This window comes from Planococcus citri, chromosome 1, assembly GCF_950023065.1.
Source record: "Planococcus citri chromosome 1, ihPlaCitr1.1, whole genome shotgun sequence".
NCBI classification, from domain to species: Eukaryota; Metazoa; Arthropoda; class Insecta; order Hemiptera; family Pseudococcidae; genus Planococcus; species Planococcus citri.
In genome coordinates this window covers 40,003,154-40,030,599 of record NC_088677.1, presented here as the reverse complement: position 1 = coordinate 40,030,599, position 27,446 = coordinate 40,003,154, and the positions used below count along the sequence as shown (strand labels likewise).

At 31.0% G+C, this 27,446-nt stretch overlaps 1 protein-coding gene across 2 annotated transcripts in view; it reads left to right on the top strand.

Moving 5' to 3' along the window:
* The window catches only part of Rbp6 (RNA-binding protein 6), a 324,961-nt gene that overhangs the window by 183,155 nt on the left and 114,360 nt on the right, over positions 1-27,446 (top strand). For both annotated transcript variants that reach the window (XM_065344750.1, XM_065344752.1), the window contains exon 5: positions 25,267-25,308. In XM_065344750.1, the coding sequence (XP_065200822.1) occupies positions 25,267-25,308 (42 nt within the window). The remainder of the gene's footprint in view (positions 1-25,266; positions 25,309-27,446) is intronic.

Sequence of the window (27,446 nt, the reverse complement as noted above, 5' to 3'; positions counted from 1 at the left end):
CTAAAACCAATGTTCTGTTCTGGCGATGTTCTGTTGATAATATCTATTATGTTTTTCAATCGAATATATTTTTCTTGATGAGATGTTTTTGAGCAAAGATAAATATGGGTATATGTATTTATTTCCATTAGGATTTGAATTAAAAGATTGGTTTTACCACAACCTGATGGACCAAATATACCAGCTCGAATTACATTTGGAAAATTTCTATTATATCGTGGACCCACCTCCTTGTAATCATAATTTTCAATTTCAATAGGTATATCACTTTTAACTACTTTTATAATACGTTTTTTCTTCATTTATATTAGGATTTTTTTTTGTATTATAAATATGAGATTTGATTTAATAGGCGAACGTAAAGGAGAAACTTTATCTTCTTACATTCACACAATATTTAAAAATAGAGTTAATCTGTGTTCTAATAAACTCTATGGAGTTTGTTTACTCATTCTTAGTCTCTTTAATTCTTTAATGAATGTAAGAAAACATAACAACAGGCTTGATCTTGTAGATGATCAAGGAAATCACGAGGAAATTTATATTCCAGAAGGTGCCTACGAAGTTACGGATATTATCAACGCTATAAGAGATAAAAAATTTAACTCTTTATATAATGTTGAGAGAAAAAATATACGATTTGATCTTTCAGAAGATGAAAAGAAGATGATTACAGTTCCAGAAGGAATTTATGATGTGGATAATCTAGAGAGTACAATCAAAGCAAAGGAATTTGATAAACTAAATACAATAATACAAAAAAGAGAAGATTTACATCTAGATAAGTTATTAGATAAAGAGTGTCGTCATTACATTCACATTCCTGGAGATAAGTACAAAGTAGAAGATATCTTACAAGCAATTAAAGAGAGAAGGTGTGCAGCAGATAAATTAAAAATGAATTTGACACCATATACTCATAAAGTAAAGATAATATCTGAAGGTAAAAAAGTTGACTTTAGTGTACCCAACTCTATTTGTAGAGTTTTGGGTTATAGTGAAAGGGTTTTAGAAAAAGATGTAACACATCATTCAGATAGAATGATTGACATTTTTCCTCTTACTGCTATTCAAGTAAAATGTAATTTAGTGAATACAAATTATGAAAATGGAGAAGGAGGAGGTGGAGTAATATACTCCCACCCCTGGTCAGCTCCAACAGGTGAAAAATATTGGATAATCCCATATCACTACTTATACTATGAAATAAATACACATTCTTTCAGGGAAATTGTAGTTCAGATTGTAGATCAAGATGGTAATCTGTTGGATTTTGGTGATGAAAAAATTTATGTAGCATTGGATATTAGAGAAATGTAATTTTAAGAGAATTTCTCTTAAAATACTTAGAACTCAGCTAAAAATTTCAAACAAAGATGTCCACAAATGACCTGATTGAAATTTTGCTTTTGGTCAACATTATAATATACATTCTTTTGAAAATAGTTTAGTACTTCACTAGGAGGTCTTTCACCGAAAGAATCAAAATAAATTATATAATCATCTTTCTTGAAAAAACAAACCCAATGAGATCCAGGTCCAATAGAATCATCTAAATTGATAATCATGCTTTCATTTCTTCCAATTTGTTTTGGTAGTTGATCTTTCATAAACACTCCCCTAAAATAAGGTATACACAATTCCTTTGCATATAATTCTAGTTCCATATTGGATAAGGGTTTAATAGGAATTTTTATTAACCTCCCTTCCTCTTTTTTTTTTTTGCTTTCACATTAACCCCAGCACCTTCAACAGGTTTTCGATGAGAAGCTGGATTTAAATATAACCCCTCACCTTCAACAGGTTTTCGATGAGAAGTTGGATTCAAATATAATCCTTTTCCTACTTTCTTCATAGCTAATTTGATATCTTTAGAATTATTTATAAATTGTGAAACCTTTTCATTGTTTTCCAAACCTGTACCAGACTTTACTGGTTCCTCTAGTATATCAGTTAGTTGTTTGTGAAGAGGTTTTTCTTCTTTATATCTTTTTTTAACTTCTTCAACCAACTGATTGTTTGCTCTATGATTGCTATAGGCATCAAAACCATTTTTAATTATGGATGATGCCGCAGCTATAGCTGGTAAAGCAGCAACTAGAGCAGGTAAGAAACCTCCAGTTTTATTATTTGTGTTGATAAATTCCAATTGTTTTGCAGACAACTTTATCTTGACTGATTTCTTTTGGGTACGCGCTTTGCAGATTTCCTTCTTTTGATATGTTGTCACTGGTAAATAAGTTTCTTTCATCACACTGTTTTTTGTTCGAATCAATTGTTTGTGATCCAAGTTTAAAGTAATTGGTTTCCCTAACTTTATTCCCTCTAGAATTAACAGTTGCTCTTTTTCATCTAAATTGACAGGAATTTTTTCATAATTTTCCTTTTTCATACCGGTACCAAAGTACCTTTTTGCACCCATGACAGCATCCACAAGCTGAGCTTGTTTTTCCAATTTTTTACTTGTATCTTTATCACGTGCAATATTTGAAGCTTCTCTCTGTAATATATAATCAGCTTCATGAAGTTCAGCAGGATCTTCCATCAATTCATAAGCAACATCATGTCTCCTAGATGCATAATCCAGTTTATTTCTTGGTTCAACTCCTTTCAATATTTGTAAAGTTGGATTTGTCCAGGGTCCAGTAAAATTATGATCTTCTAAATGCATGGGAGGTAATGGAAGCTTCTTTATTGCCCAATTTGCAACTGTACCCAACATACCACTACCTTCTTTCACTTCACCATCAAACATCACCTTGGGAATTCTTTGTCGAATTTTGTCATTCAATATAGTTTTAAAGTTGTTACTATTCATGTTTATTACAGAAAAAAAAATATCATTTCTTCTTTTTGCGTCTAATCACTTTTTTTCTAAATTTCCAAATACTTTTCAAGAGAATCGTCATCAAGAAAATACATGTTTTCATATTTTGATGCTGGGAGCTTGTTCTCCCACTTTGTGTATTAGAATTATTTCCTTCACTACTACATGGAGAGTCACTATTCATTTTATAATAGGAAATTTTTTTTTTCAAAGTTCTTTAAGTTCTTGCAAAATCCTAACAATTTCATTTCTTAAATGAGGGTTGGAATTTCCAGCTTTCTTTTCACCATACAAAACAACTAATTTATCAAACAATTCAGGCAAGTTATCCCAATAAATATATTTATCCCCAGATGTGTTGGCATACAAATTCATTTTTTTGAGATGATTTAAAATTGGTACTATTGCCTTACCATCTAAAGATCCATTTCGAATCTTTAAGTAAGTTGTAACAAATTTTTCTAGATAAATATCTATGATATCATCAATTTGATACAACCCTCCTCCCTTTTTCAGATATTTATCTATGATATCATCAATTTGATACAACCCTCCTCCCTTTTTCAGATATTTATCTAGCAAAGGTTTTATTACAGAAATGTATTTGATTCCACAACTTGATTTCACTCTGGAAGATGGGTTATTATTTTGTTTATAACTACTGGTTTTATCAATAATTTCCCAAAAATCCTTTAAATCTTCAGAATCATACTGATTTGGATCTGGATTTTTCAATGTCAACAACTGCCATAAACCATGAGTTCCTTTAAATTCAATACCACCTTTAAACTTGATGTTATTACCATTAAAAGTAATTTCTTCATTGCCAATCATCCATTTATTAATGTCTGGATCATATCGAATCCCAAAAGTAGTATCACAAATTTCTTTTTTATCATCAGCAGCATAAAATTGTAAATATTGTTTTGCTATTTCGCCAAGAACATTTTCATGAGAACTATTCCACTCAAGCATATTTTGGGTAGGTTGTGGGAAGGTTTCTGGAAGATTTTGGGAAGGTATTTGGATGGTTTCTGGAACATTTTGAGTTATTTGGTTTCTAATTTTTTCTAGTGGTGTAATGATTGGTTTAAACTGTTCTTCTAATACTTCTTGCTTATAAATTTTACCTGCTTTACTTGCCTGATACATTGCCTTCAATTCCTTTCTTATATTAACATTTTCATTTACTAAATTGTAATTATTGCTCATTTATAGTAGAAAAATTTTTTTTCCTATTATAAAATGAAGTGTGCTGGTATTATTCTGTTTACCCTTTTTGTATCAACTTTACAAGAACATGATTTATTCTTTAGATCTCAAAAAATAGTCAACAATGAGGGAGTTACACTATTTTGTAACGTTACATTTTCAGAACAAGAATTTGTGTATCAGCTGGAATGGCTTAAAGATGTTCCTTTTGACATTCCAGAACGTTTAAGTATCAATAAATTTGAATATTTGAATTCAACATCGAAGAAAAAGGTTGAGGTTGTATCATTTTTGAAAGTTATAAATGAAGGACAATACATGTGTCGAATTAGAACAAAAAAATTTGGTGAATCTTCAAGTAACTATTACTATGATTATTTGGTAGTGTCGCAGCAAAATTTAAAGAGTCAACAGCATTTGGTGACAAAAACTTGGGTAAAATTGCTTATGGAAACAGAGGGAGTCAATACAAAAATTGAATGTGTTTATAATTTTGAGAAATTTCAGTCAAATAATAAGTGGTTCAATTATAACAATGAATCCATCATTTCTAATGAGCGAATTCGTACCACAGACTTGTTTATTGAAATCAAAAATCTAACTTTTACAGATCAAAATGCGTACAGATGTGTGAGTCCAAACAATGAGTTTTATACAGCTTTAGTGGTTACAAAAAATTATAAAAAGTGGTAATATCTTTTAGAACAGTGTTCTAAAAGAACAAAGCAGTTAATTAGATGAATATTTCCATCCTAAAGAAAGGAATATTTTTCTGCATATTTCATCACATTCCCTCTTGTTGCCAAGTGAAATGAAATCTTCTGGATCAAAATTGTGACCATCTTTCAACATTAATTTATGTAAAAGAAATTTCATATTTATAAAGTTTTTTCTATGGCTATTTATCAAATCAAATTGATTGGAAAATTTTTCAAAATCATTTAGAAGTTGTTGTTCTAAATGGGAAATATCACTTGGTTTCTGCCCTGTTAAATTAGAATGAATTAGAATATAATCGTCATAGTGTTTATGATAACCTAGTTCTTTCAAGAAATAAAAAACAGTTGATTTTTTCACTTGTCCAAATGTAGATAAAGCTTCTTGTAAATGTATATAAACCTCTGGACTTATAAAATCAGTTTGTTTTCCTTGATATTTCTCCAAACACTTTTTGAAATTACTTAACCTATTGTAGTTTGAATTTTGTTTCTTGAAGCAATGAGGTTTAGAATTATGTTTGTAGTGAATTACCTCGGCAAAACATTTTTTGCATATTAAAATATTATCTCGATCTTTGAAAAATTCTCGAGTATTTCCACAGTTTTGACACCTTTTGGATGGATAATACTCTTTTTTTGATACATTGCATATGAGACCAAATCTCTGTGAAGCTTCCTTCATAATCTCATAAGGAATGATTTTTTTCATTTCATTCAAATATGTATTCACATTTGTTTTCATCAAGTTTTCTCTCATTCTCAAATATAACATCAATATGCTTTCTGAAAATTGAAACTTGTCCATGTTTTTAAAATCATTCACAACTTCTGGAGAAAGATTTCCATCCTCAATGTTGTATGTTTTCACTCTTTGCTTAGATTCTTGAAATAATTGAATATTGTTCCTTAAAGTATTTGTTATAAAATTATCCAATTCTATAATAGAACTCATTTTATTATAGAAAACAATTCTTTTAACTATTACATTTTTTTCCTAGATACCCAATCTTTCAATTCACATATGAAATCTTCTGATAGTTCTTGATTTTCTAAGATTTCTTTCCAATCTACTTTGTCTTTGAATTCTCTAATGAAATGTTCAGACAGTTTTTGACTCCATGAAATACATTCCCAGCATACTTGGTCTTTAAATTCTTTAATGAAATCTTCAGCCAGTTTTTGATGACCTGAAATCCAATGCCAATTTACTTGATCTTTGAATTCTCTAATGAAATGTTCAGACAGTTTTTGATGACCTGAAATCCAATGCCAATTTACACAATCTTTGAATTCCATGATGAAATCTTCTGATAGTTCTTGATAACGTGAAATTTCTTCCCAATTTACTTTGCCTTTGAATTCCCTTATGAAATTTTCTGATAGTTTTTGATAACGTGAAATTTCTTCCCAATTTACTTTGCCTTTGAATTCCCTAATGAAATCTTCTGACAGTTTTTGATGAACTGAAATTGCAAACCAATATACTTTGTCTTTGAATTCTCTGATTAAATTTTCTGATAGTTCCTGATTACTTGAAACATCATACCAATTTACATGAGAGAGTAATAATTTAAGATGTCCCTTTTCATTATTGATCATATTATTATTTTATAATAAGGAAAAAAAAATTTTAACCAAAGTTATTTATATTAGTGAAGAGAGAGTTTTCAAATGTGTGATAAAATTCTGTCTTTCTACTTCTAGTTTATAATGTCCCCAAGGTAAAGTTTCATTGTCAAATATACATCTCTTGTCATCAAATGGAGATAAACCTCTTTTATCTTGTTCAAATGTGTAAATATTATGATTTTTACTTTGTATAATTTTCTGCTTGAAACTCTTTGTTATTTTCTTCTCTAAGCATTCTTTATAATCATTATGGGTGATTTGATTTTTGATTACATGTTTCTTCACTCCTTTTGCTCTTTTCTTTTCATCTTCTTCAAATACTTTGATGGAGTACAATTTAGAAGCTAACCCTATGAATTCTTCAATACTTTTTCCTTTCATTTCATCTTTGAATTTACCAATAACTTTTTTATTAACTTGAGGAATACCATATATATTATTCTCAGGATAGTCTGATGTGTCAAATTCATCAATCATTCCTTTCATATCACTGTAAAAGTCTGGCGTTTTTATTGACAAAATTAATGAGTCTGTATCAGTATACAAAAGTTTAACATCATTTTTATATTCTCTCTTCAACCTATAATAGAAATCATACATCAATGTTTTTGAAATATCTAAAATAGAAACACCCACATAAATTGGTTGATTGAAATTGATGTGAGTTTTTTTCATGTGAACAGCTGCAAGATCTTCTGCAAAAAATGTTGATTTTACAAAATTTGGTTTTGAAACATACTTTGTATATTTTTTACCTTCACTAATCAATTTTATATCCACATGATTTCGCACATTCATCATTGTTCTACCAAACACCGAGTTATTCATCAATTTAAAAAAGTCTTTTTCAAATTCATTTTTTGCATTTTGTCTATGCTTTGTATTTTTATCAATATATACTTTCATCCAATCTGATTGGTTGAATTGAATAACTCTGTGAATTTTTTCCAATTTCAAACCTGCTTCAAGAGCCTGTCTAAGATTCAAATAATGTAAAACATATTTCTTCTTATCATATAATGTTGTGAATAATTTAGGAAGTCTATTTTCATCAATAATATTTTCTGCACAATAAGGTAGATCAGAATGATAATCATGTAATGTTTCTGGATAGCTTAAATCAACTTCAAACAGATATCCTTTGCTTTGGTTATCTCTCATTTTCAAAATTCTACTGTAAGTAAAATCGTTTGGATTTGCCCACCAAAACCCTCCATATGGTAAATGTTTACTCATAGCCCATCCATATAAATTATTTGCATCCAAATACTGAATGAATGTTGATTCTTTATTTTTATCAAATTTTTCACCCATGTACTTATGATTGGCTTTTTCATATCTATTTGAACATTGGGAAATTCCACCACGCTTGGCATTTTCAAACATGTACAACATGTCTACATCAGTTATCAATTCCAATTTTTGTTTTGTTGTTTTCAACATGCAATCCCAAGCAAATCCGGGGGTAGTATAATACCAAAGTGGATCTAACTTGTAAATTTCAAGTGCAGTTTTTCTGAAATTTTCAATCACATCTGCTAGCAAGAGTACATCAATTTTATTGTACAACATTGTAAACTCTTTTAGATTTTTAATGTTGAAATGTTCCCAAATTTTTTGAGCACGTAAAAATTCCTGTTCATCTACATGTTCATCATTCAAGGAGTTGTAGAAATTTCCCCTAGATGGTAACTCTTCCTCATCATATTTTTCTAATGAGTCCATATAATCGTAAGGGTAAGCCAATTTTTCAGTCAACAAATTGAACAATGAATCATTTCCAGGTGGTACTGTATTATCAAACCATTTCTTTAAATTTTTGAAATGACACATTTCCAAGTTTTTAGCCAATTTAGAAAGTGGTTCAGATAGAAATTTGTATGAATCTAAAAATCTAAGTTCTATTTTACCCTCTTTTCCTGAATAGTGTTGAAACTTTACAACTTTTGAGAAGCTGATGTAAGATTCCTCATTATTTGGAATTAGTTTTAAATTATCTGTAGTTCCAGCAAATTCTTTGACTAATAAGTGGGAATCATAACCAGAAAAGTTGTGAAACAAGACGGGTATGAAACTAGGTACATTGTAATTCAAGTTGCAAAGACTATGAGCTGCACCTCTATATTCACCTGTTATATGGTCATGATCCTGAACTTTCTTTTTATTTTTTTCTTCATCATCTAATTTCTCTTTCAAATCTAATTCTAATTTCTCTAGTCTATCAGTCAGTGTTTGATCATCATGATACTTTAAAATATTTGAAGTAATTTCTATTTCTTTTCTCAATTTATTAATATTTTTTTCCATCATAGGTGGGAAATCACTCAATTTTCTTTCACAAATATGACATATTGTTGCTTCTTTATATTCACATTTTTGTATATTGGTCAGTTTCTTCATTTTTTTACAATTATATATGTATTCATTAGCAATACGTACTGCATCTTCTGATAATTTTTCACACAATACTTGAGGGGTATTACTTCCAAAATATTCAAACATGTTCTCTGATATTTCTCCATTCTCATATAAAATGTAATAAACACAACTAATTGGTACGTGCTCTTGAATTTTTTGTGTTTTAGCATCTTCCTCTACTTTAGTTTTTTCAAGTTTTCTAAGTATACACTCAAAATCAGCTATTATTGTGAAAGGAATTTTCATTGATCGATTATAGTTTGTAAATTCACAAATGTTATCACTTTTAAGAGGAAGTTTTACTGCAACTGGATCATGTACTTTACAGCTTTCTCTATGTTCTAAATATTTAACTTCACTGTAAAAATGACAAAGGCACCTTTTGCACAAAAAATGTATTTTTTGAGTGTTTTTGGTTAATTGACTTTTAATCAATTTTGTTAGATCCTTAATCCAACAGTAGTGAGTATTTCTATCATTACTCTCTTCACATAAATACAATAAATCAACATGTTTTGTTTTCTCTTCTTTAGTAATATGTAAGGGATAAATTTTATAACGATCATCATGATGATAAACATTAATAGATAATCCACCTTCTACCAATTTCAATTCATTCACTTTATTTTCAAATTTCTCTATGTCTTTAATTTTCATCGGAAATTCAATATCTTTCAAAGCTTTATCAAAAGTTTTCTCATATGCTTTGTACTTTATTATTTCTTGTGGATTATCTTTTGCAGGATATAAACATGCTAAAAGTGACCATAAAAAGCATTTATTATCAGTATTTTTAACATTTATAATTGCTTTCTTATCTTTTAAAATTTTTGGAAGATCAATATAGGAACTTGCTCTAAGCGGGTCATATTTGTTTATATTTACTCTAAAACTATTGATTGATATTATTCGCCATGGACTACCTGTTAATTCATCAATGATATTTTCATGTCTATCAAGTACACTCTTCATTAAAGTTGAAATTCCATTTGTTAATTCACTTCTATTAGTAATTCTATCATTCTTAGTTTGCAAATGTTTGTATGCAATTTTTGTTTCATCTCGAGTGTCTACATAAGTTGCAGAAACACAAAAATTCACTTTAATACCACTATGCTTTTTCATCCATTCTTGAAGTAAAGAACTAACATGTTTTTTCATAAAATGTAAAAACTTTGACATATCTTTAATATCCCAGTTATTTTTCATATCAAATTGAGCATGTCTTGATTTAAAATTTTCATCCACAAATTCCCATTTAGGAAGAGGCAATGATTTGTTTGAGTGAAAATCAAGCAATCTGTCTATTATTTGATCTTTTCCCAATTTTTTATTGATATTAAATTTGTTATCCTGAATAAATTTGATCAAATTCTTTTCTGATAATTTCAACAATTTTTCTCTATCAATATTAATAGCCTTGATTTTATCTTTGTTCACTAACAAATCTGATTTTTTCATTTTATCAACATTTTTCATTCCATACCACTTCAATTCCGTCTTTAATTCTTTCACATTAATCTTGACTTCATTGTGTTTCTTTGTTTTTAAATGTCTGGCATAGTTCTTGTATGTAATTTTACACATACACTTCTCACATGTTCTTAAAGGTGCTTGGTTATCCATTTTATTATAGTTATTCATTTTATTATTGAAATTGATTTCTTTAACTAATGGATCAATTTCTAAAAGATGGTGTACTTCAAATGCAAAAAAATTCGTTCACAGTGGAAAAAATTCATTAGTTAAAAGAATCAGTTTCTATGATAAAGGTGTTGGTGTTTGTGTTACCACTTTATTAGAGATAACGTTTTCTTTAACTAGTGGTATAATTGTTAAAGTTTTGTATGATTTTTACAGTTCAATGAGTTTTGAAAGAATTTGTATTTCATTGAAATGTTTAAGTTTTGAATGAATTTTTGCATTTCATTGAAATGTTTAAGTTTTGAAAGAATTTTTGCATTTCATTGAAATGTTCAAGTTTTGATGAAATTTTTGCATTTGTTTGAAATGTTTAAGTATTGCAAAAAATTTTGCATTTCATTTCAATATCTAAGTTTTGTAAATATTTTTGCATTTGATTGAATGAAAAACTATGTGAAGGTTTATGTGAAATTTTTCACATAAGTTTCCACATACTTTTGAATTTAAAAAGTATTGTAAGAATTCTTACTCCAGTGCCAGGAAATACATTTTATATCTACTTATATCTACCTACCTATGGTTATTTTGGAAATATTTTTTTAAATTCACAAAATACAAAAATCAATAAATCTACCTACTCGCGTGTTTTCATATTCGATTATTTTATGGTTGGTCGAATTAATATTTATAAATGAAAAAAATAACGTACAAAATAGAACAGTCGATGTTAACGTACGGTATGATAAATCTTTTGGGAAGTTGAATAAATTCTCCACATTAACACAATTTAGTGGGTATAAAAATTGAAAACTGAAAGTTTTCAATTATTCATTTTTCGCACGGCGTATATGAATTTGTTTTTTATATTCATCTGTAGACTGATGTAACTTTGTCCAACAAATATAAGTATAACGAAAAGGTAATCCGATTAAGTTAATATATTCCCTAAATCCTTTTGGATTATGCTTCGTAGTATCTGTTCGGTTATTGAGACCTTATTGGACAAAAAGTATAGGCTTTAATTTTGTAATTAGTAACGTTGCTTAATACGCATTCTCTTTCGTTGCTGCAGTTGAATTATTTTTCATGTTGGTAACGATTATTTTAATATGGTGGAGAGCTCATATATGGATTACAATATTTTCCCGATCTAGCCATCCTTGCGTTTTGTTTTACATTTTAGGTACATCATTAGATGAGAGTACACATACATACCTACGCCTTATGCCTGTTAGCTCTATCTAATATTTCGTATAGATACTCGTACTTACTTTTTTCCCAAAATTATCGCGGTCACACATTATTCAAATTCACCTTGAGGAAAGCTCAAAACTATAAGTAAATTTCACGTAGGTTGAGCGTTAGGTATACGCATTATATAATGAATGTACCTAGTCAATAACATCGTTTAGTGGTAATTAATATATAGAATTTTCTTAGAATTTAAAATTTGGTATTACATAGTATGAAACATTTGATAACACTAGGCAACGGCATATTTGTTTTCGGGTTGAAAATGGGCTTAATCGATAGTTTAGATCCTAAAACAAAAAACAGAGTGAGGTTTTTCAATTTGAGTTGTTTTTGTAGTCAGGAGAGATGATCAAAGTTGTAAAAATGACCGTTTTTGCCCTATTTCACGAGTTTGTGGCGACTTCAGTATTAAGTTTAAAAAAAAACCAAGGCCATATTCGGATTCTACGCACTTTTTTAAGTAAACATCTTTACCGGATTTTTGATTTTCGAACATTCAAGCGCATACGGAAGATTTTTGTTTGTAACATATTTCAAAACTTGGAGCGCGCGACGCTGGCGTTACTCCACGATGTAATCGTGGCGCGGAACCGTGTTCGCGCGGGCGAGGCTCTCGTACAGTAAAAATCTCGTATTACATACGAAAATCTTCCGTATGCGCTTGAATGTTCGAAAATCAAAAATCCGGTAAAGATGTTTACTTAAAAAAGTGCGTAGAATCCGAATATGACCTTGGTTTTTTTTTAAACATAATACTGATGTCGCCACAAACTTGTGAAATAGGGCAAAAACGGCCATTTTTGAAACTTTGATCATTTCTCCTGACCACAAAAACAACTCAAATTAGAAAATCCCACTCTGTTTTTTGTTTTAGGGTCTAAACTATCGATTAAGCCCATTTTCAACCCGAAAACAAAAAAAAGGTCAAAAATTGTTGCCTAGTGTAATTTTTAAATAAGCCCGCATTCTGAAAATTTACCAATCTCGTTCATCGAACGTATGCTTCTTTAGGTAGGTAGGTATGCGACAAAATCCATCGCGTAAATTTAAAATTCAGTACTTTCTGAACACTTGATTGTATTTTCTTATCCACCATACGTTTGTCTTCAAACATGAAAGTTTTCTTTCCAGTTTTCCATTCTGTTAAACTGCAACTTACGAGTGAAAAAGAAAGTTACACGTTGTACTGGGATGTTTCCCATTCCGAAGTAAAAGGTAAAAAGCCGTCCTATTTAAACTGAATTATTCCAAAGTCAGCAAATTCAAAATGCAAATATGCGCTTAAATAATGCATATTCGTCTTGGTGGAAAAATAGAAAGCTATACATTAAGCCTCTGTTTATCTTCGTTTCAGTAAATGAAAGTTTCTTCATAGTTGCAAATGTGAATTAAAATTTCTCACAAATTTTACCTACCGGTGTAACATAATGATTCGTGAATCGTGATAAGTAGATGTCTCCACTCTGAAAAATTGTCTTGCAGAATTACTCGTATTTTCGAATTCCTTTTACAGATTAAGAATTTGCTCGCTAGTCATTCATTGTCTTGCTTGTTTTCTGAATTATTAACGAGGAAACCTCTAAGTGTTCGCCAATTTGAACAAAGTTAAGTTTTTTGGAAAGAACATGGTCTGAAACCTCCATAACCAAAATTTCAGCTGCCAAAATTGATTTTTCGATTTTTGACGAATTTTTGAATACTTATTCAAATCGACCATTTTCAGCGATTTATACATTTTTTGGGGGTTTTGTCTTTTATTTAAAAATATATATACATGGTAATTGTATTTGTTCAGTAAAAATCATGAAAATTAGTCCTGATCCTGAAAATAAGTAATGTTAATCTCTTGAACCGAATTTCAAACGTTTCGAGTGCTGAAATTAATTTGGACGTCTAAAAATTAAGTCTTCGCTTATTTGAACCGATTTCCAGGCGGACATCTCGACACTGAAAAAAAAACAATAAAAATTACTATTTCAGTATAGTAACCGGATCCAATCCAAAAATAATAGTGATTTTTACTCAGCCAAAAAATACATTTTACCTATAGAATTAGGTAAAATTTATTACTCTCATAGTAAAATTTACTAATCTCATAGTGAAAATCGCAATATTTTTGAATGGGATCCGGTTACTGTATGAAATAGTAAAAATTATCCATAATTTTTTTTTCCGTGGAGGGGTATTTTCTTGACCGTATTTTACTTGGTGAAAAATGGGAAGAATTGAGAAGTACCGGTGAAAAAACTCACTGGAGTCTGGAGGTGTCTAGGGAATTCGTTTCAATGTCGATAAACTCGTTAAAAAAAAGTCTAGAATAGACCACAATTTGATTTTTATTTTTTAGCTGCTCAAATCAATTTCCATAGGTACCTTCTGGAGAAATTTAAAAATTTTGGAATTCAATATCGTACTGGAACCAAACGCGTCTATTTGGAAAACTTTTACTTATTACTCGTCGACATTCCGCAAAATTGAGCAATCAACACATCGGTTCTTTAACGTTCCAAAATTGTGAATAAGATTACGTCATATTGCAGAACCTCGAAAAGAGGATACAAAAAGTAGGTAAGTACGAAGTAGGCACCTATACTTTTCAATGTTAGCTCAACTGCGAAATTGAAGAGGCCATTACTTTAAAATTTTCGAAGTGTTGAGTCTTTTCAGTTTTGAATTCATTGAATCATTTAACGGTGAAGGAAAAAAATAAACATATCGCTTAGGTACTAAATTTTTTAAAAAAGCGCAATTTTTTAAGCGAGAAAAACAATGATTAACCTAAATTTACGTGTCTTGATACAAATGCAACACCAATGAATATAATATTGTGGAACAGAAAGAAAACCAAAAGAATTTTTTTCATATTTTTGAAACACCAACATCCATGTATGTTAAGCCGGAAAATCTTGGCGAACGTAAATTTGATAAACGGTCCGTTTATCGTTGACATTCTAATTTTAGCTTTCATAATGGCCGCCTTAATGAATAATGCAGCGCCTTTTCGACATTCGGTGCGGTTATATATTGTGTATCCAGAGTCGAGTTGACTGGAGGAAAAACGTGGCCTTTGCGTGATTGATTGTATTAAATTACTATTATCACTTTAGTGTGCTTCTTCCGAACAATTTTTAGAGTTTTTTCAACATTATTTTTTTTCTAAGCCAGCGTTACCTTACTTGTATTTGAAAATTGCTTTATAAATCGAAAAGAACCGATTATCTTTCGTTATTTTACGCTTTTACCAAAAACCAATAAACGAAGGATCTTGACTCAGATAAAAAATTTTATAAGTTGATTTTTCAACAAAAAAATATATATATCTACTTACGCCAGAAAAACTACGAATTTGAATTGTATAAGTAGCGATAAAAAGAAAACGTTAATTATGTCGTAAATTGCCAGATAGCGAAAGAGTAAATCGTATAAGATTGGCCATAGATTGGTGGTATTTTTATAGAAAACTCAGATAAGCCTAAATATCCCAAACTCGTGGACTTTCGCATCTGAATAGATTGGCGTTTGATAAAATTTACCGAAAGCTGTCTGTTGTTCTGCAGTGTTGGAAGAAAAAAAAACACAAAAAATCTGATAAAACTTGAAAGGTTCAAAGTTTAATGTTTTGAATTAGATTAATTGTGCGACTTTGTTGTCTATGTAAGTCTGTATTCGGTGCTTAATTGAATTGCTTTTTATTTATATACCAGCGAATGGCTGATATTTATTTTGCTCCGGATTTTAACGATTACTAGGGATAGTTTATTGCTTACGAGTATATTAAGGTAGAAATAATAAAGTGTGTTACGAATGAACTTTTATGCAAAACGAGAAGTAAATTTCGTAAACTTATGCGTAAATACCTATTTTAGATAAAAAATTTTAGTTGAAATAATTTGCCATGAAATGAGATTAGCCGTTATATTTTCACTTAATCCTTTTATATAAAGTTGGATTTTAAAGTACAAGTATCATTCTGATGAATGACCTCTCTCTGTGTAAGGTAGATAGGTATGTTCGTACTTTTTAAATGACATTTTGTATAGTTTCAACTTGAAATGTGTGAATAGGTACTATAGCAGAAAATTCTCGCTGACGGTCAAATTGTTATGCGTAGAGACGTTCATTTTAAATACGTACAAAGTTTATCCTCAGTCATTTCATCGGTAAAATGTTAATATTTGGGATATTTTTCTACTTTGTGTAATTAGGTATGCATACCTATTTGGTAAGCTACTTCGCATTAATTTTCGCACATATGTTGGTAAGAATTAAACTCAAACAAATATGTACTTATGTATGTTGGATACATTCCCGAATAGGTACCTAGGTACATTGATTTTTGTGTGTAAAATTTAGGTACTTCTGTGTTACTGAAGAGGAAAAAATAGACACCTACTCATTCATCATACTGCATAATTTATCGTTACATACTTACTATATCTGTACCTACTTATTTTAATTTATACAACAATAGGTACCTATAGTTATCTTGACGATAATTTATAACGGATTTTAAGCAATAACTCTCATCCACTAGATACTTTCATTAACTCGACCGTTAATTAATTTTGGAAACATTTCAATTCACAAATTTCTCGGATTTGCTAAATAGGTAAAAAAAAAGAACAGAAAAAGCAAAAGAAAAAAAAATAAAAGATGAAAAAGATTTCACAAAGGTGATTTTTAAAAAATTAACACGTTCTTAGCTGAACGAGTTTCAGTTATTTTTTTTAAGCGTTATAATATTTTTTTTCTCACTCATCTTGTTTCAATAGTATTTCTCTATGCTGTGTGAGAAATTTGTAAATGGGTGAGGAAGATGCTTCACATTATCAGTGATTCACGCAACGCTGAACAATATTACAAAAGACTCTTATATCTATATGTATACAAGTTTATATTGCGTGATATCTCATTTAATAAATGGCCGTATTATTTACTACGTTTTTTTCTCCTTTTTAACAACGATGGCGTTCCCTGTAGTTTTAGAAAAATTTACGGCCCTTTAAATGAACTTTTAAGTAAGTATAAGGTATCGTTTCTTAACAATAAATTTATGTGACGAAAGAAACTGCTCTTGTTTGAAATGTTTCGCTGCGTCGCGTCGGTCGGTGTGAGTAATTTGAACAATAGTAGGCTTATTAACGAATCCAAAACCATAATATGAAATCGGCGTTAATTTTTTACAGCAGGCTTTTTGCGAGCGAAGTGTTGTAGAATGTTTTGAAAAACTGTTGTATGATGTGTCAAATATTTGAGTGTAAAATTCAACTGAAAGTCTTGCTTTCTCAACATTAACATTACTTACGAGTAGATACCTCTACCTATGCGTATCTTGAATTTTTAGTTCAACCTTATCAGCAGTGAAAATAGAAAAACAATGAAGCTAGCAGTAAATATTCCTCTTCTTACATTTCTGTTCAGCAAAACTACGAGTACCTACCTACGTTGAAATGCACTGGATTTTACAATCTGCAATCCATTTTACAATCTATCGGAAAAGTTGTTTAAAAAGATTCGAAGTTGACGAGTTTTTCCAGAAGCAATTTTCGATTTTCAAACTGTCGCAAAATTAGCGATGCTTAAACCCGATGAATTTAACATTATCACTTATCAGCGTTTGTTGTTAATCGAGTTAGTTTACTTGCTCATTCTGTAGAGGAATTTTTATAGCTCACAATCAGCTTAATTGTTCATTTGTTATTACAAATTCGCCTCCGTAATGTAGATAAATTATGAATGTAGCGTTCATTATCTACGATACAGATGTCCGCCTTTTCGAATACCTACCTTTAGAATATCTCTTGCTTGTAAATATTGTAAAAGCATCAACCATACAGCTCTTGCCGCGTTCCTTTACTTACACTGGCGTTATCGAATTGGATATCTCGATTTTCTGATTCCCAATACAACTTCCGGATGATTCTAATATTTTTTTCATACGAGGACAAAAACAAAAATACTCTCCTTGTTCATTTTTAATTTCGTAAGAACAAATATTAGTCGCAGGCGTTTCATGTTGTCAAAATCTTTTGCGGTATAGTCGACGAAGCGTGCAAAAGTTTGAGGCAAAACGCTATTATGAAGATTAAAATGCATAAATTCTTTCCTTCATAAATATTGGAAACTTTTTTCTCACTTCGTTCAAAGAGGTTATGACCCTTTGACCTGAGAGACTATTCGAAATTCGCGAAGGATTGATAAGTTACAATCGAAATATACTACGTAAAATACGGTACGCCAGCGAGAAAAGCTTTTCCTGTTGTTTAAAATTTGTGAAATTGTGAATTATGTAGCAGAATTTTATTCTTCGCTTTGGTAGGTAGAGATACACTTGGTTACTTTCTACAAAATGACTGGTGAAGTGAATATACCTTAGTGTTCCATGTCCTATCCAAATCCAAACGTACCTTTCAGCTCGAATACAATGAATACCTACCTGGTAGACTACAGATTATTTGTATCATCATGAAATATGTAATAATAAAATTGTTAATGTTCAATTGACTGAAAATTACGAATTTAAACATCGTATTAGGTAAGAAAAAAATACACATTTTTTTCTCGAATGAATCAAAGACAAAAATTTCAAAGTAAAACAATTCTACGCCAACGCTTTATTAAAATACTTTTAATCCTGTTTACGGATGAAGGATTTAGGGGTCGATAGTGCTAATGAACTTGCTCCTAAGATGGGATTAAAAAACTGAAAAATGATGGGCTCGATGAAGCGAGAATATTTTGTGTACTTGAGTATTATTTGATGTAAGTACTTTTTCTCAAGTTGGTAACAAACCATCGCGTCGACTACAAGATTCGCGCATAATTCTATTGAGCATTTCTGAGTAGTGAGCAATTGAGCATTGAATTTTCAAAAAAATAAAAATAATGGAAATTGGCTGGTAAGTAGCCTACAGTTATTTAGAATTTAACTTGCTTGTCAAAATAAAACCCTGACCAAGACTATATACTTTATAATGAGCCAAAGTTAATAACTTTAAGATATTGAAAACGCCTATATAAATCCCCTAAAAGTATTTGTTTCAATCCCAGCAGATTTTGGAAGCTACCCGACTTGATTCAGTTGAATTCGGCTTAAGAAGTTGAGAAAGGAATAAATTTAATTAAAATATTCGTTAATCTTCATTCAATACCTATTTACCTAATTGGTTCGAAAAATGTACGGGTAGGTAGCACTACACCAAACTTATTAACGCGTTCATTTTCTTCATTCAAGTTTGTAAAAATCATTTTACCATCTTCGTGGCAGTTTTATTATTCAATCGGTATGCTGCTTCCTTGTGAATTTTGTATCTGCATTGTCGGTTTCCTCAGCAAACAATTTGCAGTTTGCTCCGCAGGCCATGGCCATACGTTTTCTCGTCCAAATCACGCATTTATTCAGCGTCAGATGTTCAAGCTGTATAGAATACCTATGTGTATGTGTACAAATAACTTGGATAAGAATCGTACGCTCCATTCAATGCGAGTAAATTAGTGATCAAGCGTGCGCGTACGTTTCGCTAGAGCGAAAATTCTCAAACCCTGTGGATACACTTTATGAGAAAAAGAGGAAAAAATGTAAAGAAAACGAGGTAACACGGAAATGAAAAGTAATTTGTAATACGAGATGCTTCTCCAATATAACGTTTTATACGTTACTGAAATTCCTTATTTCTAGTTGAAAGAATGTTACAACAGGCGTGTAATATAGTGAATTTTTACCACTTATAACGCACCCATACGCATTTGTAAAAGTGCTGACTAAGGTCTTTGGATTTTTCTGCTGGGAATTTCTGAATTTTCACGCATTAGGGTAGATAAGACAAAAGATGTGTGCAGGCCTTTAGTGTTTGATTTTTCTTATAAGTTACATACTATGAGTAAAACCAAGATGAAATAAATTACATAAATACTTCCATATGTACTCAACAATGTACGTATACCTACTTATAGTACCTATATAGACGTATAGTGACGAAAATGAAAAGTACGTAATTAAGTTATAGGTATCAACTTTATCAACTTTACCAAGTAGGTACCTTTCAATGAAGAAAACTTCAGACAAACATTGGTATGTGCTCATCTTGAAAAATGAAGAAGTAAATAATAGGTAGGTATTCCAAGAGCAAAAGTTGTGATGAATTTTTGACAATGGGAGTGGGAAGTGGGCTAAAAAGTGAACAAAATTTGATTAAACAAGATTTTGCGTAAGATGTAACGTGAAAAAGTTACGAGTCGGTTTTGAAAAAAAAGAGATCGTTCGTCAATTTGAAAAATGATTCAGAAAACGAGTTTTTTGAAAAATGAACGATGTTATTAAGGGTAGTACCTACCTGCATAAAATTTAAAAGATTACCAATGCTCAAAATCACTTAAAAAAAAATTAAAAACATATTTTAACCCACCAAGTTCAGGCTTTAACGCCTTTTCAAAATTTCATTGTAAGCAAACGATTATACATACCTACCAGCTACCTATCCTACCTAATATGTATGTAGGTAATGGAATTTTTTTCCTTTTGAAGCCCTATCCATTTTTTCAAATATTTCTTCAGATTATCGTACACATTTTTTTAAATGCATATAAAAAATTTCCGAATAATTACTCAGCTATTTTAGCCAAAAATTCAATTCATACCAACCCTGTTAAGTCAGCTTTGAAAAACAGAAAGGGGAGCAATAAACGAATACAGGCATCTATCCATGCACGATTTAAATCACAAACTATAATATATGTATTCTTTTTTTTTACCGAACATTTTATTCGGTTGTAATAGGAGCTGTATTTGGTAATATTGCGATATTTAATTTAAATCTAGGTGTATTTTAGTTCCGAACAATGGAAGTAGTAATCGTATTTGAGCAGTGTGCGGTTTTGCGAACAATGTAAAAAGGAGAGAAAAGAATGGCCAAGGAAAGACGTAGTAGCGCACCAATTGAAGGGAATTTCGTGACAATTTCGCAACCCTTATCATTTGAATCGTCATGATTTTATGTCTCCTAATACGACGAGTGTTATGTCCAGAGTTCAAAGAAAAAGAGGCAGTAGTAACGAGTATCACGGCAGTATTAGAGTCGATAAAACGTCAAATATATTTGACTATTTTCGCAGCAAAATGAGTTATCCGTTGAAATTATATTCATTTGGTCCTATTGTTGTTTCAAATTAACGTTTTACCGAGCATATCTGGCAGTACAAATTCGTGAAATTTAAGACTACTCGCTTCAACAATAGTCATAAAATTACGTCAAGTCGTTGTCTTGGAAAATAAATGGTTTATTTTCAATTCGGCTGCGAAACAATTACCTATGATAGAAATTTGTTGACGTTTCAATATGTCAAATTACCTATCTATTAAAACTGCGAAATTATACCGAAGTAACTTTTTTCCTCTCTTTTTTGCGCTCTGATAAAAACGTTTTATTCGAAAAGTTGTTCATTCTGCGCTCGAATCGTTTAGAATTCATTAAAAGTTCATTTAATTTTCTAATCTGGGAGGCTAAGCCTAAATGAAAACCAGGAAAACTGTATGAACGTAAAAATTCCCGCAGCTGCGAGATTATAACGATACGCTTGAGAACAGTGATAGGTAAAAAATCACGAAAGAAATGTTGAAATTAATTGCATTCAGAGTTCAATTGGTTAGTTGGGCTTTGTTCTTGTTTCGTTTTAATTTTTTTTCTGTGTTCTAGGAAGTAAGTATACGAATTACCAGTTATGTACCTCCTTGAACAACAAGGTACATACATATACCTATTCTTCATTTATTATTTTCATCATTTGAAGCATAGATTAAGGGCAATTGAAACAAGATTATGTTAGAAAGGTGTGCACATTTTGCAAGTAGAATTTCAAGCGTAACGTGATTTTCCAAGCTTTAAATCAGTGCTATGGACAGTACGAGGTTTGAATGGATCTGGTGAGACGTCGACTCTGAAAATATTTGTATCAATCATATTCATTCAAGATGCTTTAAAATGGAAGTACATATAGGTGATCTATACGCATTGATACCCAATATAATTGAAGAGCTCTATTCCAAAGTGGGTTAAGTCATTTAACACGTTTTACGAAGATTTTTACTTCAAAAGTGAGTCAAGTCATCGATTTTTTAAAGTGATTTTTTCTACAAGCAATTGTTCTATGTTCAAAGAAAGGAAAGGTGCACCGACCTTTCGAAACAGAACAAATTTTAGCAACAAAAATTTTAAACGCATTTTTTGGTGTAAAAAATGACTTAACCCACTTTGGAATAGAGCTCTTCAATTAAAATCTTTCGTATTACACATTACTATGTAGCACCAATTGCATCTATGTGGTAGTGGTTATATTTGCCTACCCTGACAACCATACGGGGTAAGATCCAGCTAGAGCAAATTGTTCATTTCCGCATAGATCAACCTCATGAGCCCCGTAATTAGATTTTCAAATTCAAGTGTTATGTAAATAAGTAGTGAAAAAACAGCGAGATTGCGTATAACCTAAGCACAAACTTTGAAATTAGATCGTCATTTAATTTGAATGATGCGGCCGGTCTGCAAATACATATGTATTATATAGGTGGACCTGAGTAGTATCCGCAAAGTGACAGCCCGACTTTTATTTTAGCTGTTTATTAAGTATTTAAATCCGTAAGTACTTTACTCCCGTTAAAATTTGATTACGCGATGAAATTTCGCTGCTCATTTGACAATGTCTGAATCCAGTGCTATTAAAAGATTTATTTACGAGACGTCGATATAAAATTTCGACAACGCGTTAAAAATAATAGTTTACTCGAATCTATCGGTGTTTGCTAATTATACTGATGACAGCGATAATAAGAATTTTGTGGCTTTATCAAAACGAAATTATATGGTTATGTTAGAAAAGTTGGGCAATAATTTAAAAACATTCGCAAGTTGCGGTGGTGTTTTTGGTTCGTTTAAGACGACCTTCACTACGAGATAAAGCAAAGGAATTTGCGAGAAAAGGAAGTTGAAAAGTTTTTATTGTTGATCAAGTGTTCTGAGTGGGATAATGTTCATTCAGTTTTTTGCGAGAGTTGTTATCTAAAAGCCTGGCACGAAAAAGTAAATTACCAGTTTCTTTTATGTAAAACTTGGAATTTCGAATGTTTTTGATTACGGTTTTAAAAGAGTTTATATTTCGGCTTCACTCACATAAGCTGTAGAAAGTCATTTAATTTACTTACCTACGTTTTTGTTATTTTTTTTTTCAACTCTGAGGTGCTTATTGTGATGATTTGTTATGCCATCGGTTGAGTTGTTATGAATTTTCAGTTGATTGAAAAACGTGCGGATAAATTTTATCTCAAATACGAGTGGAAACTGTTGATTAATTGAAATGGAAAATGTCTGTATACAAATTTATTTAAAAAGTGAATTTTTCTTGAATAAAAAAAGTGTTTGTTTTAATATAAGTATCATGACAAAAGTTAACTTACTTCGTGGAGGTGGGGGGGGGGGGGGGTGGGTCACCAATAGTTTTATTCGGTTTCATTGATTTCAACGGAAGATTTATTTGGTGGGTGGTGTTTGCTAAGACGATGCGTTTTCAGGTTATTTTCGATAGGATTTCGAAGCTATAAGGATAAAATTAAAATCTTTCTGTACGCTCCACATTGACTGCAAAATCATCTTTTTAGGAATAGGAACCAAAACTTGGCTAGAAAACTGATATTTCTCATCGCATCCATGCCCAAAAATTCTGAAAAAATACCTCAAGTACATATGTAGTATAAGGTTACGCTGATTAACAAATCAAAAAATTCAGAGGGCTTTCTTTCGTATTTTCGATTTGAAAAATTCCAAAGCATACAAGAAAAAACGACTTTTTAAATGAAAAGTCGAAATCGTATAAATTGACTGCTCAAGTGCAAAAACTTCGGCGATTCAACTTGGAATGACCTACATAATATAGATATATATATATTATACGAGTGCACCAAATTTTCAAAAATCAATTCGAGCAGTTGAATATTTGGTTACCAAAATATTGGGGACATTTTTCTACCAAGAATCCAACTTTCGTTGGAATCAAAATAAATTTCTGCATATGGTACAAGTTTTCTATGAATATTATCTTCATGCCTTTAAATATTTCTTTGCTCAACATAGACGTACCACCCTTTCTCGTTATATGTTTTCATTTTTAATTCACCATGTCAGCATTAATAATCTTCCGAGTAAGACTTCGCATCACCTTTCGTCTCTTCGTTACTCATTGTTAATCGTTAGTTTAAATAGGTATTTAATTTAGCTATACCTACTTAATACGTTTGACAGTGGTAAATTTTATGTGAATTGTAGCAACCGCGTGGTGGGTGGTCTATCGCTTATTTTGTTTGTGTGCAAGTATTTGGTTTATGATTCGAAAACTTTCATATACAAATAGTTTCGTAAGAAAAGTTCTCTTCAAGTTTGAAATACTGCGTTAAAATTTATAATTTTGTTGAATTCATGAATTATTACTCATAATTAGGTATGCTTTTAAAAAGTCAGTATTTGTTCATCTTGAAGTACCCGATGTTTTTAAAAATGTCTATTTTATTACGAGCCTTTTTTTGTAATTGATCATTTATATTTGATGAAAGAAAAAAATAAATGTCTGTATTTCAAAGATACAGGTCAGATTAGGGAAAGTTTAAACCAAATTTTATGCAAGTGTGACGGGAAGTCATGTCAAAGAATTTTAGCGCTTTTAAATTAGCTGGTGCTGCAGATTAGCACTTTGTGAAATGAAAAGAGCAGCGGGGATACATAGAATGATTATTCTGTTCAGTAAATTTTAGTCTGTGGCAGATCTCGTGTGAAGTTCATACCACCCCCTCCCTCCAACCTAAAGTCACTATGATTTCATTGCTCGAGTTCGACAATTAAATAATGTACGTAATAGCAGATAATATAATATTTTTATTAAATACAAAATATTTATCGAGAATTTAAGAATCATGCCTAGTTGGCTTCAGTGGTCAATATTAATCAGCAGTTATTGTCTGTATCTACCTATTGTTTTTTCGTTATTCAGCTAGTATCTATTCATATTGTTTTGGGCTTTTTTACCAATTTTTTTTATTCGTACCCTACCTTTTTTTTAACGACACGAAAACGAATTTTGTGTGAAATATATCGAGAGTAAAGATCGAGTCTAGCGTTCATTTTGTTGTAGAAAACTTACTACTTAGTTCACATTTTGTCAGAATATTAATCATAAAAGGATGAAGGAGAAATAGTAGCAGTAGCACTGACGTTATGATAAATGATACGATTCGGGCCCTATAAGTATTCATCAAAGCCGTCACGCCAAGCCTATCCGAGTTGCCGCATTTTCCTCTAAAACCTTCAGCTGACGATTTACAAAAAAAATGAACTCTTTTTCTAGGTTTTTTTTTTTTTTACAACTTATCTGTTAGTGAAAATTTTAAATTTGCGGCCGATTGCTTTTTAGAAAGATGTTGAAGTTGAACTTTTTTCCTAATGGAAACGTGTTGATGATTTGTGTTTTTTCCAAACGTTTTCACGAATAAGTAATTGATATGTCTTTTTTTCTTTCTGTTTACAGATCGATCCAAAAGTAGCTTTTCCTAGAAGAGCACATCCAAAAGTGAGTGAATAATTATTATACATTACCTACCTATATGTTTATGGTTAGTGAATATGTTTTAGTTATGCGTAAGTTATGCACACCATCGCTGGATTTTCACATTATAACTACCTACCTAGTCTATGGTTTCATAGAATGAGTCTGTTTTTACGAGTAGGTATTCTATTTATTTCCGGCGCTCGATTATGCAATAATACGAACGTATTTCGTGTTTTTGTTGAGCGTATTGTATGCATGTTCGCGTATTTATTTAATACTTTCCGCGGAATTGTACTGTTCTGCAATTTTCACTGAAAAAGTGAACTAGGCTACCTACGTACATTTAATTGATGAAATTATACGTAGGTAACAACGTAAAAGAAATACATTTCAGCTCAGTTTTGATTTTCCAACCTATAAATACATACCTTTACCTATAGTTCATAAATATGAATATTCTAAAATGTTTTGGTTTCCACGAATGTAGGTACTAGGCAGATACACGTAGCGAGTATAATTTTTTAATTTTTGTGGAAGCAACATATTCAGTGTGTTTTTCAGGAGGGAAATGGGCTGTATCGAATGAGTGTACAAAATCATGTATGGTATTTGTAGATACGTTTAGTGCAGTTGGAATGTTTTTGCGAATCTTCGAGATAATGAATAGTTTTTCTGTTTTGACGTTTTGAGTGTTTTTTTTTCAAAAGTCGAGAATACCTCTGAAGGAAGATGACGATTTGAATATTAAAATGTGCATTTCGGCACAAATTCAAAAATTACCCTTGGCCTTGGCAGGGGTCCATGTGTGCCATCCTTCCAAACTTCACCAAATTTGAGTGAAAATTACGAAAATTAGAAACTGTAATCTCCTCAGAAGGCATTGCAATCAACTTCGGCAGCTAATAAAATGTAATCGTGTCTTAAGCTTCCTTTATAGTGGCCGTGGAATTTTTCTACAGAAAAGACAAATGTGTACATTCAAATGGAAGCATTCATACTGGCTGTGGAATTTTATCAATTTTCTATGGAAAAGTCAAAATTTTTCAACTTTTCCATAGAAAAGTGATGAATGAGATGAAGATTGAAAACTTTTTATTAAAGTGAATAATCATCAGAATTTATAAGAAATGTTATTATTTTACAAGTTTAGAGGTTCAAAAGTACTTAAAATTGAGTTTGAAAAAATTCCACGATTTTCTGTAGAAATTTTCTATTGCCAGCTTATCGCCACTATAAAGGAAGCTTAAGTTCAACATTATAGGTCAATTAGTTCAAGTGAATCGCAAATCCGAGATGATGCGTTGAAAAGTGCATTTTGTAACAAGCTAAACCTTGAATTTGAAAAAAATTCCAAAACCACTCATATTTTTGTTATAAATCATTCAAAACTTCTTCTGTCTTCTAGAGTCGACCTCCCGCTCCCCCCATCCTCTCATCGGTTGCCACCATTTTTGAACCTATCTGTCGAGTCTCCAGCAATTTCAAGTCGATTCAGGAGACGTTGAAAGTAACATCAATAGCTGAAGATTTAATCATATCATACGTAAGCTCGACATTATGAATATTATTCTCACGTGACTAGAAAATGAAATTGGCAGCAAAAGTAGTGGACTTTGAGAATCTGAATAATTCATAATCCGAGTTTATAAAGATTAAATTTTTGTTGAGTCATATTCATCATGGGATGACGATTCAGAAACAAATCGAAATTATCGTTACCTAATTGATTCGTGCGGTCGAGAATTGAATGTACGAGTGACTTGAATCTATAATTTCATTTTTTACAAAATTTTAAAAATTGTTTCACGAGGTTATTAGGAGCTAGTAAATTTGGGTTTTTGAAAATTCACCAAAAATTATACACATTTTCTTGATCATTCAAAAAATTGTCATAGTTTTATTTTCGAACTATGAATAAGTTTTTCAATTCAAAAACCGAGATTTTATTTATTTTTTGATACGCTAGCAACTCGCATAAACATGAAATTTTCCTCTTTATAACTTTAAAGGTAGGCAACAATAACATATCCAAAATTCATAACACTTCGGTCATTTTTCGAGGAATTAGAGCATCAAAACCACTGGATGCGCAGTATAAGGAAACTTTTTCCTAGGTCCATCTATTGGACAGACATTAGTTTTTCTTCTTTCAACAGCCC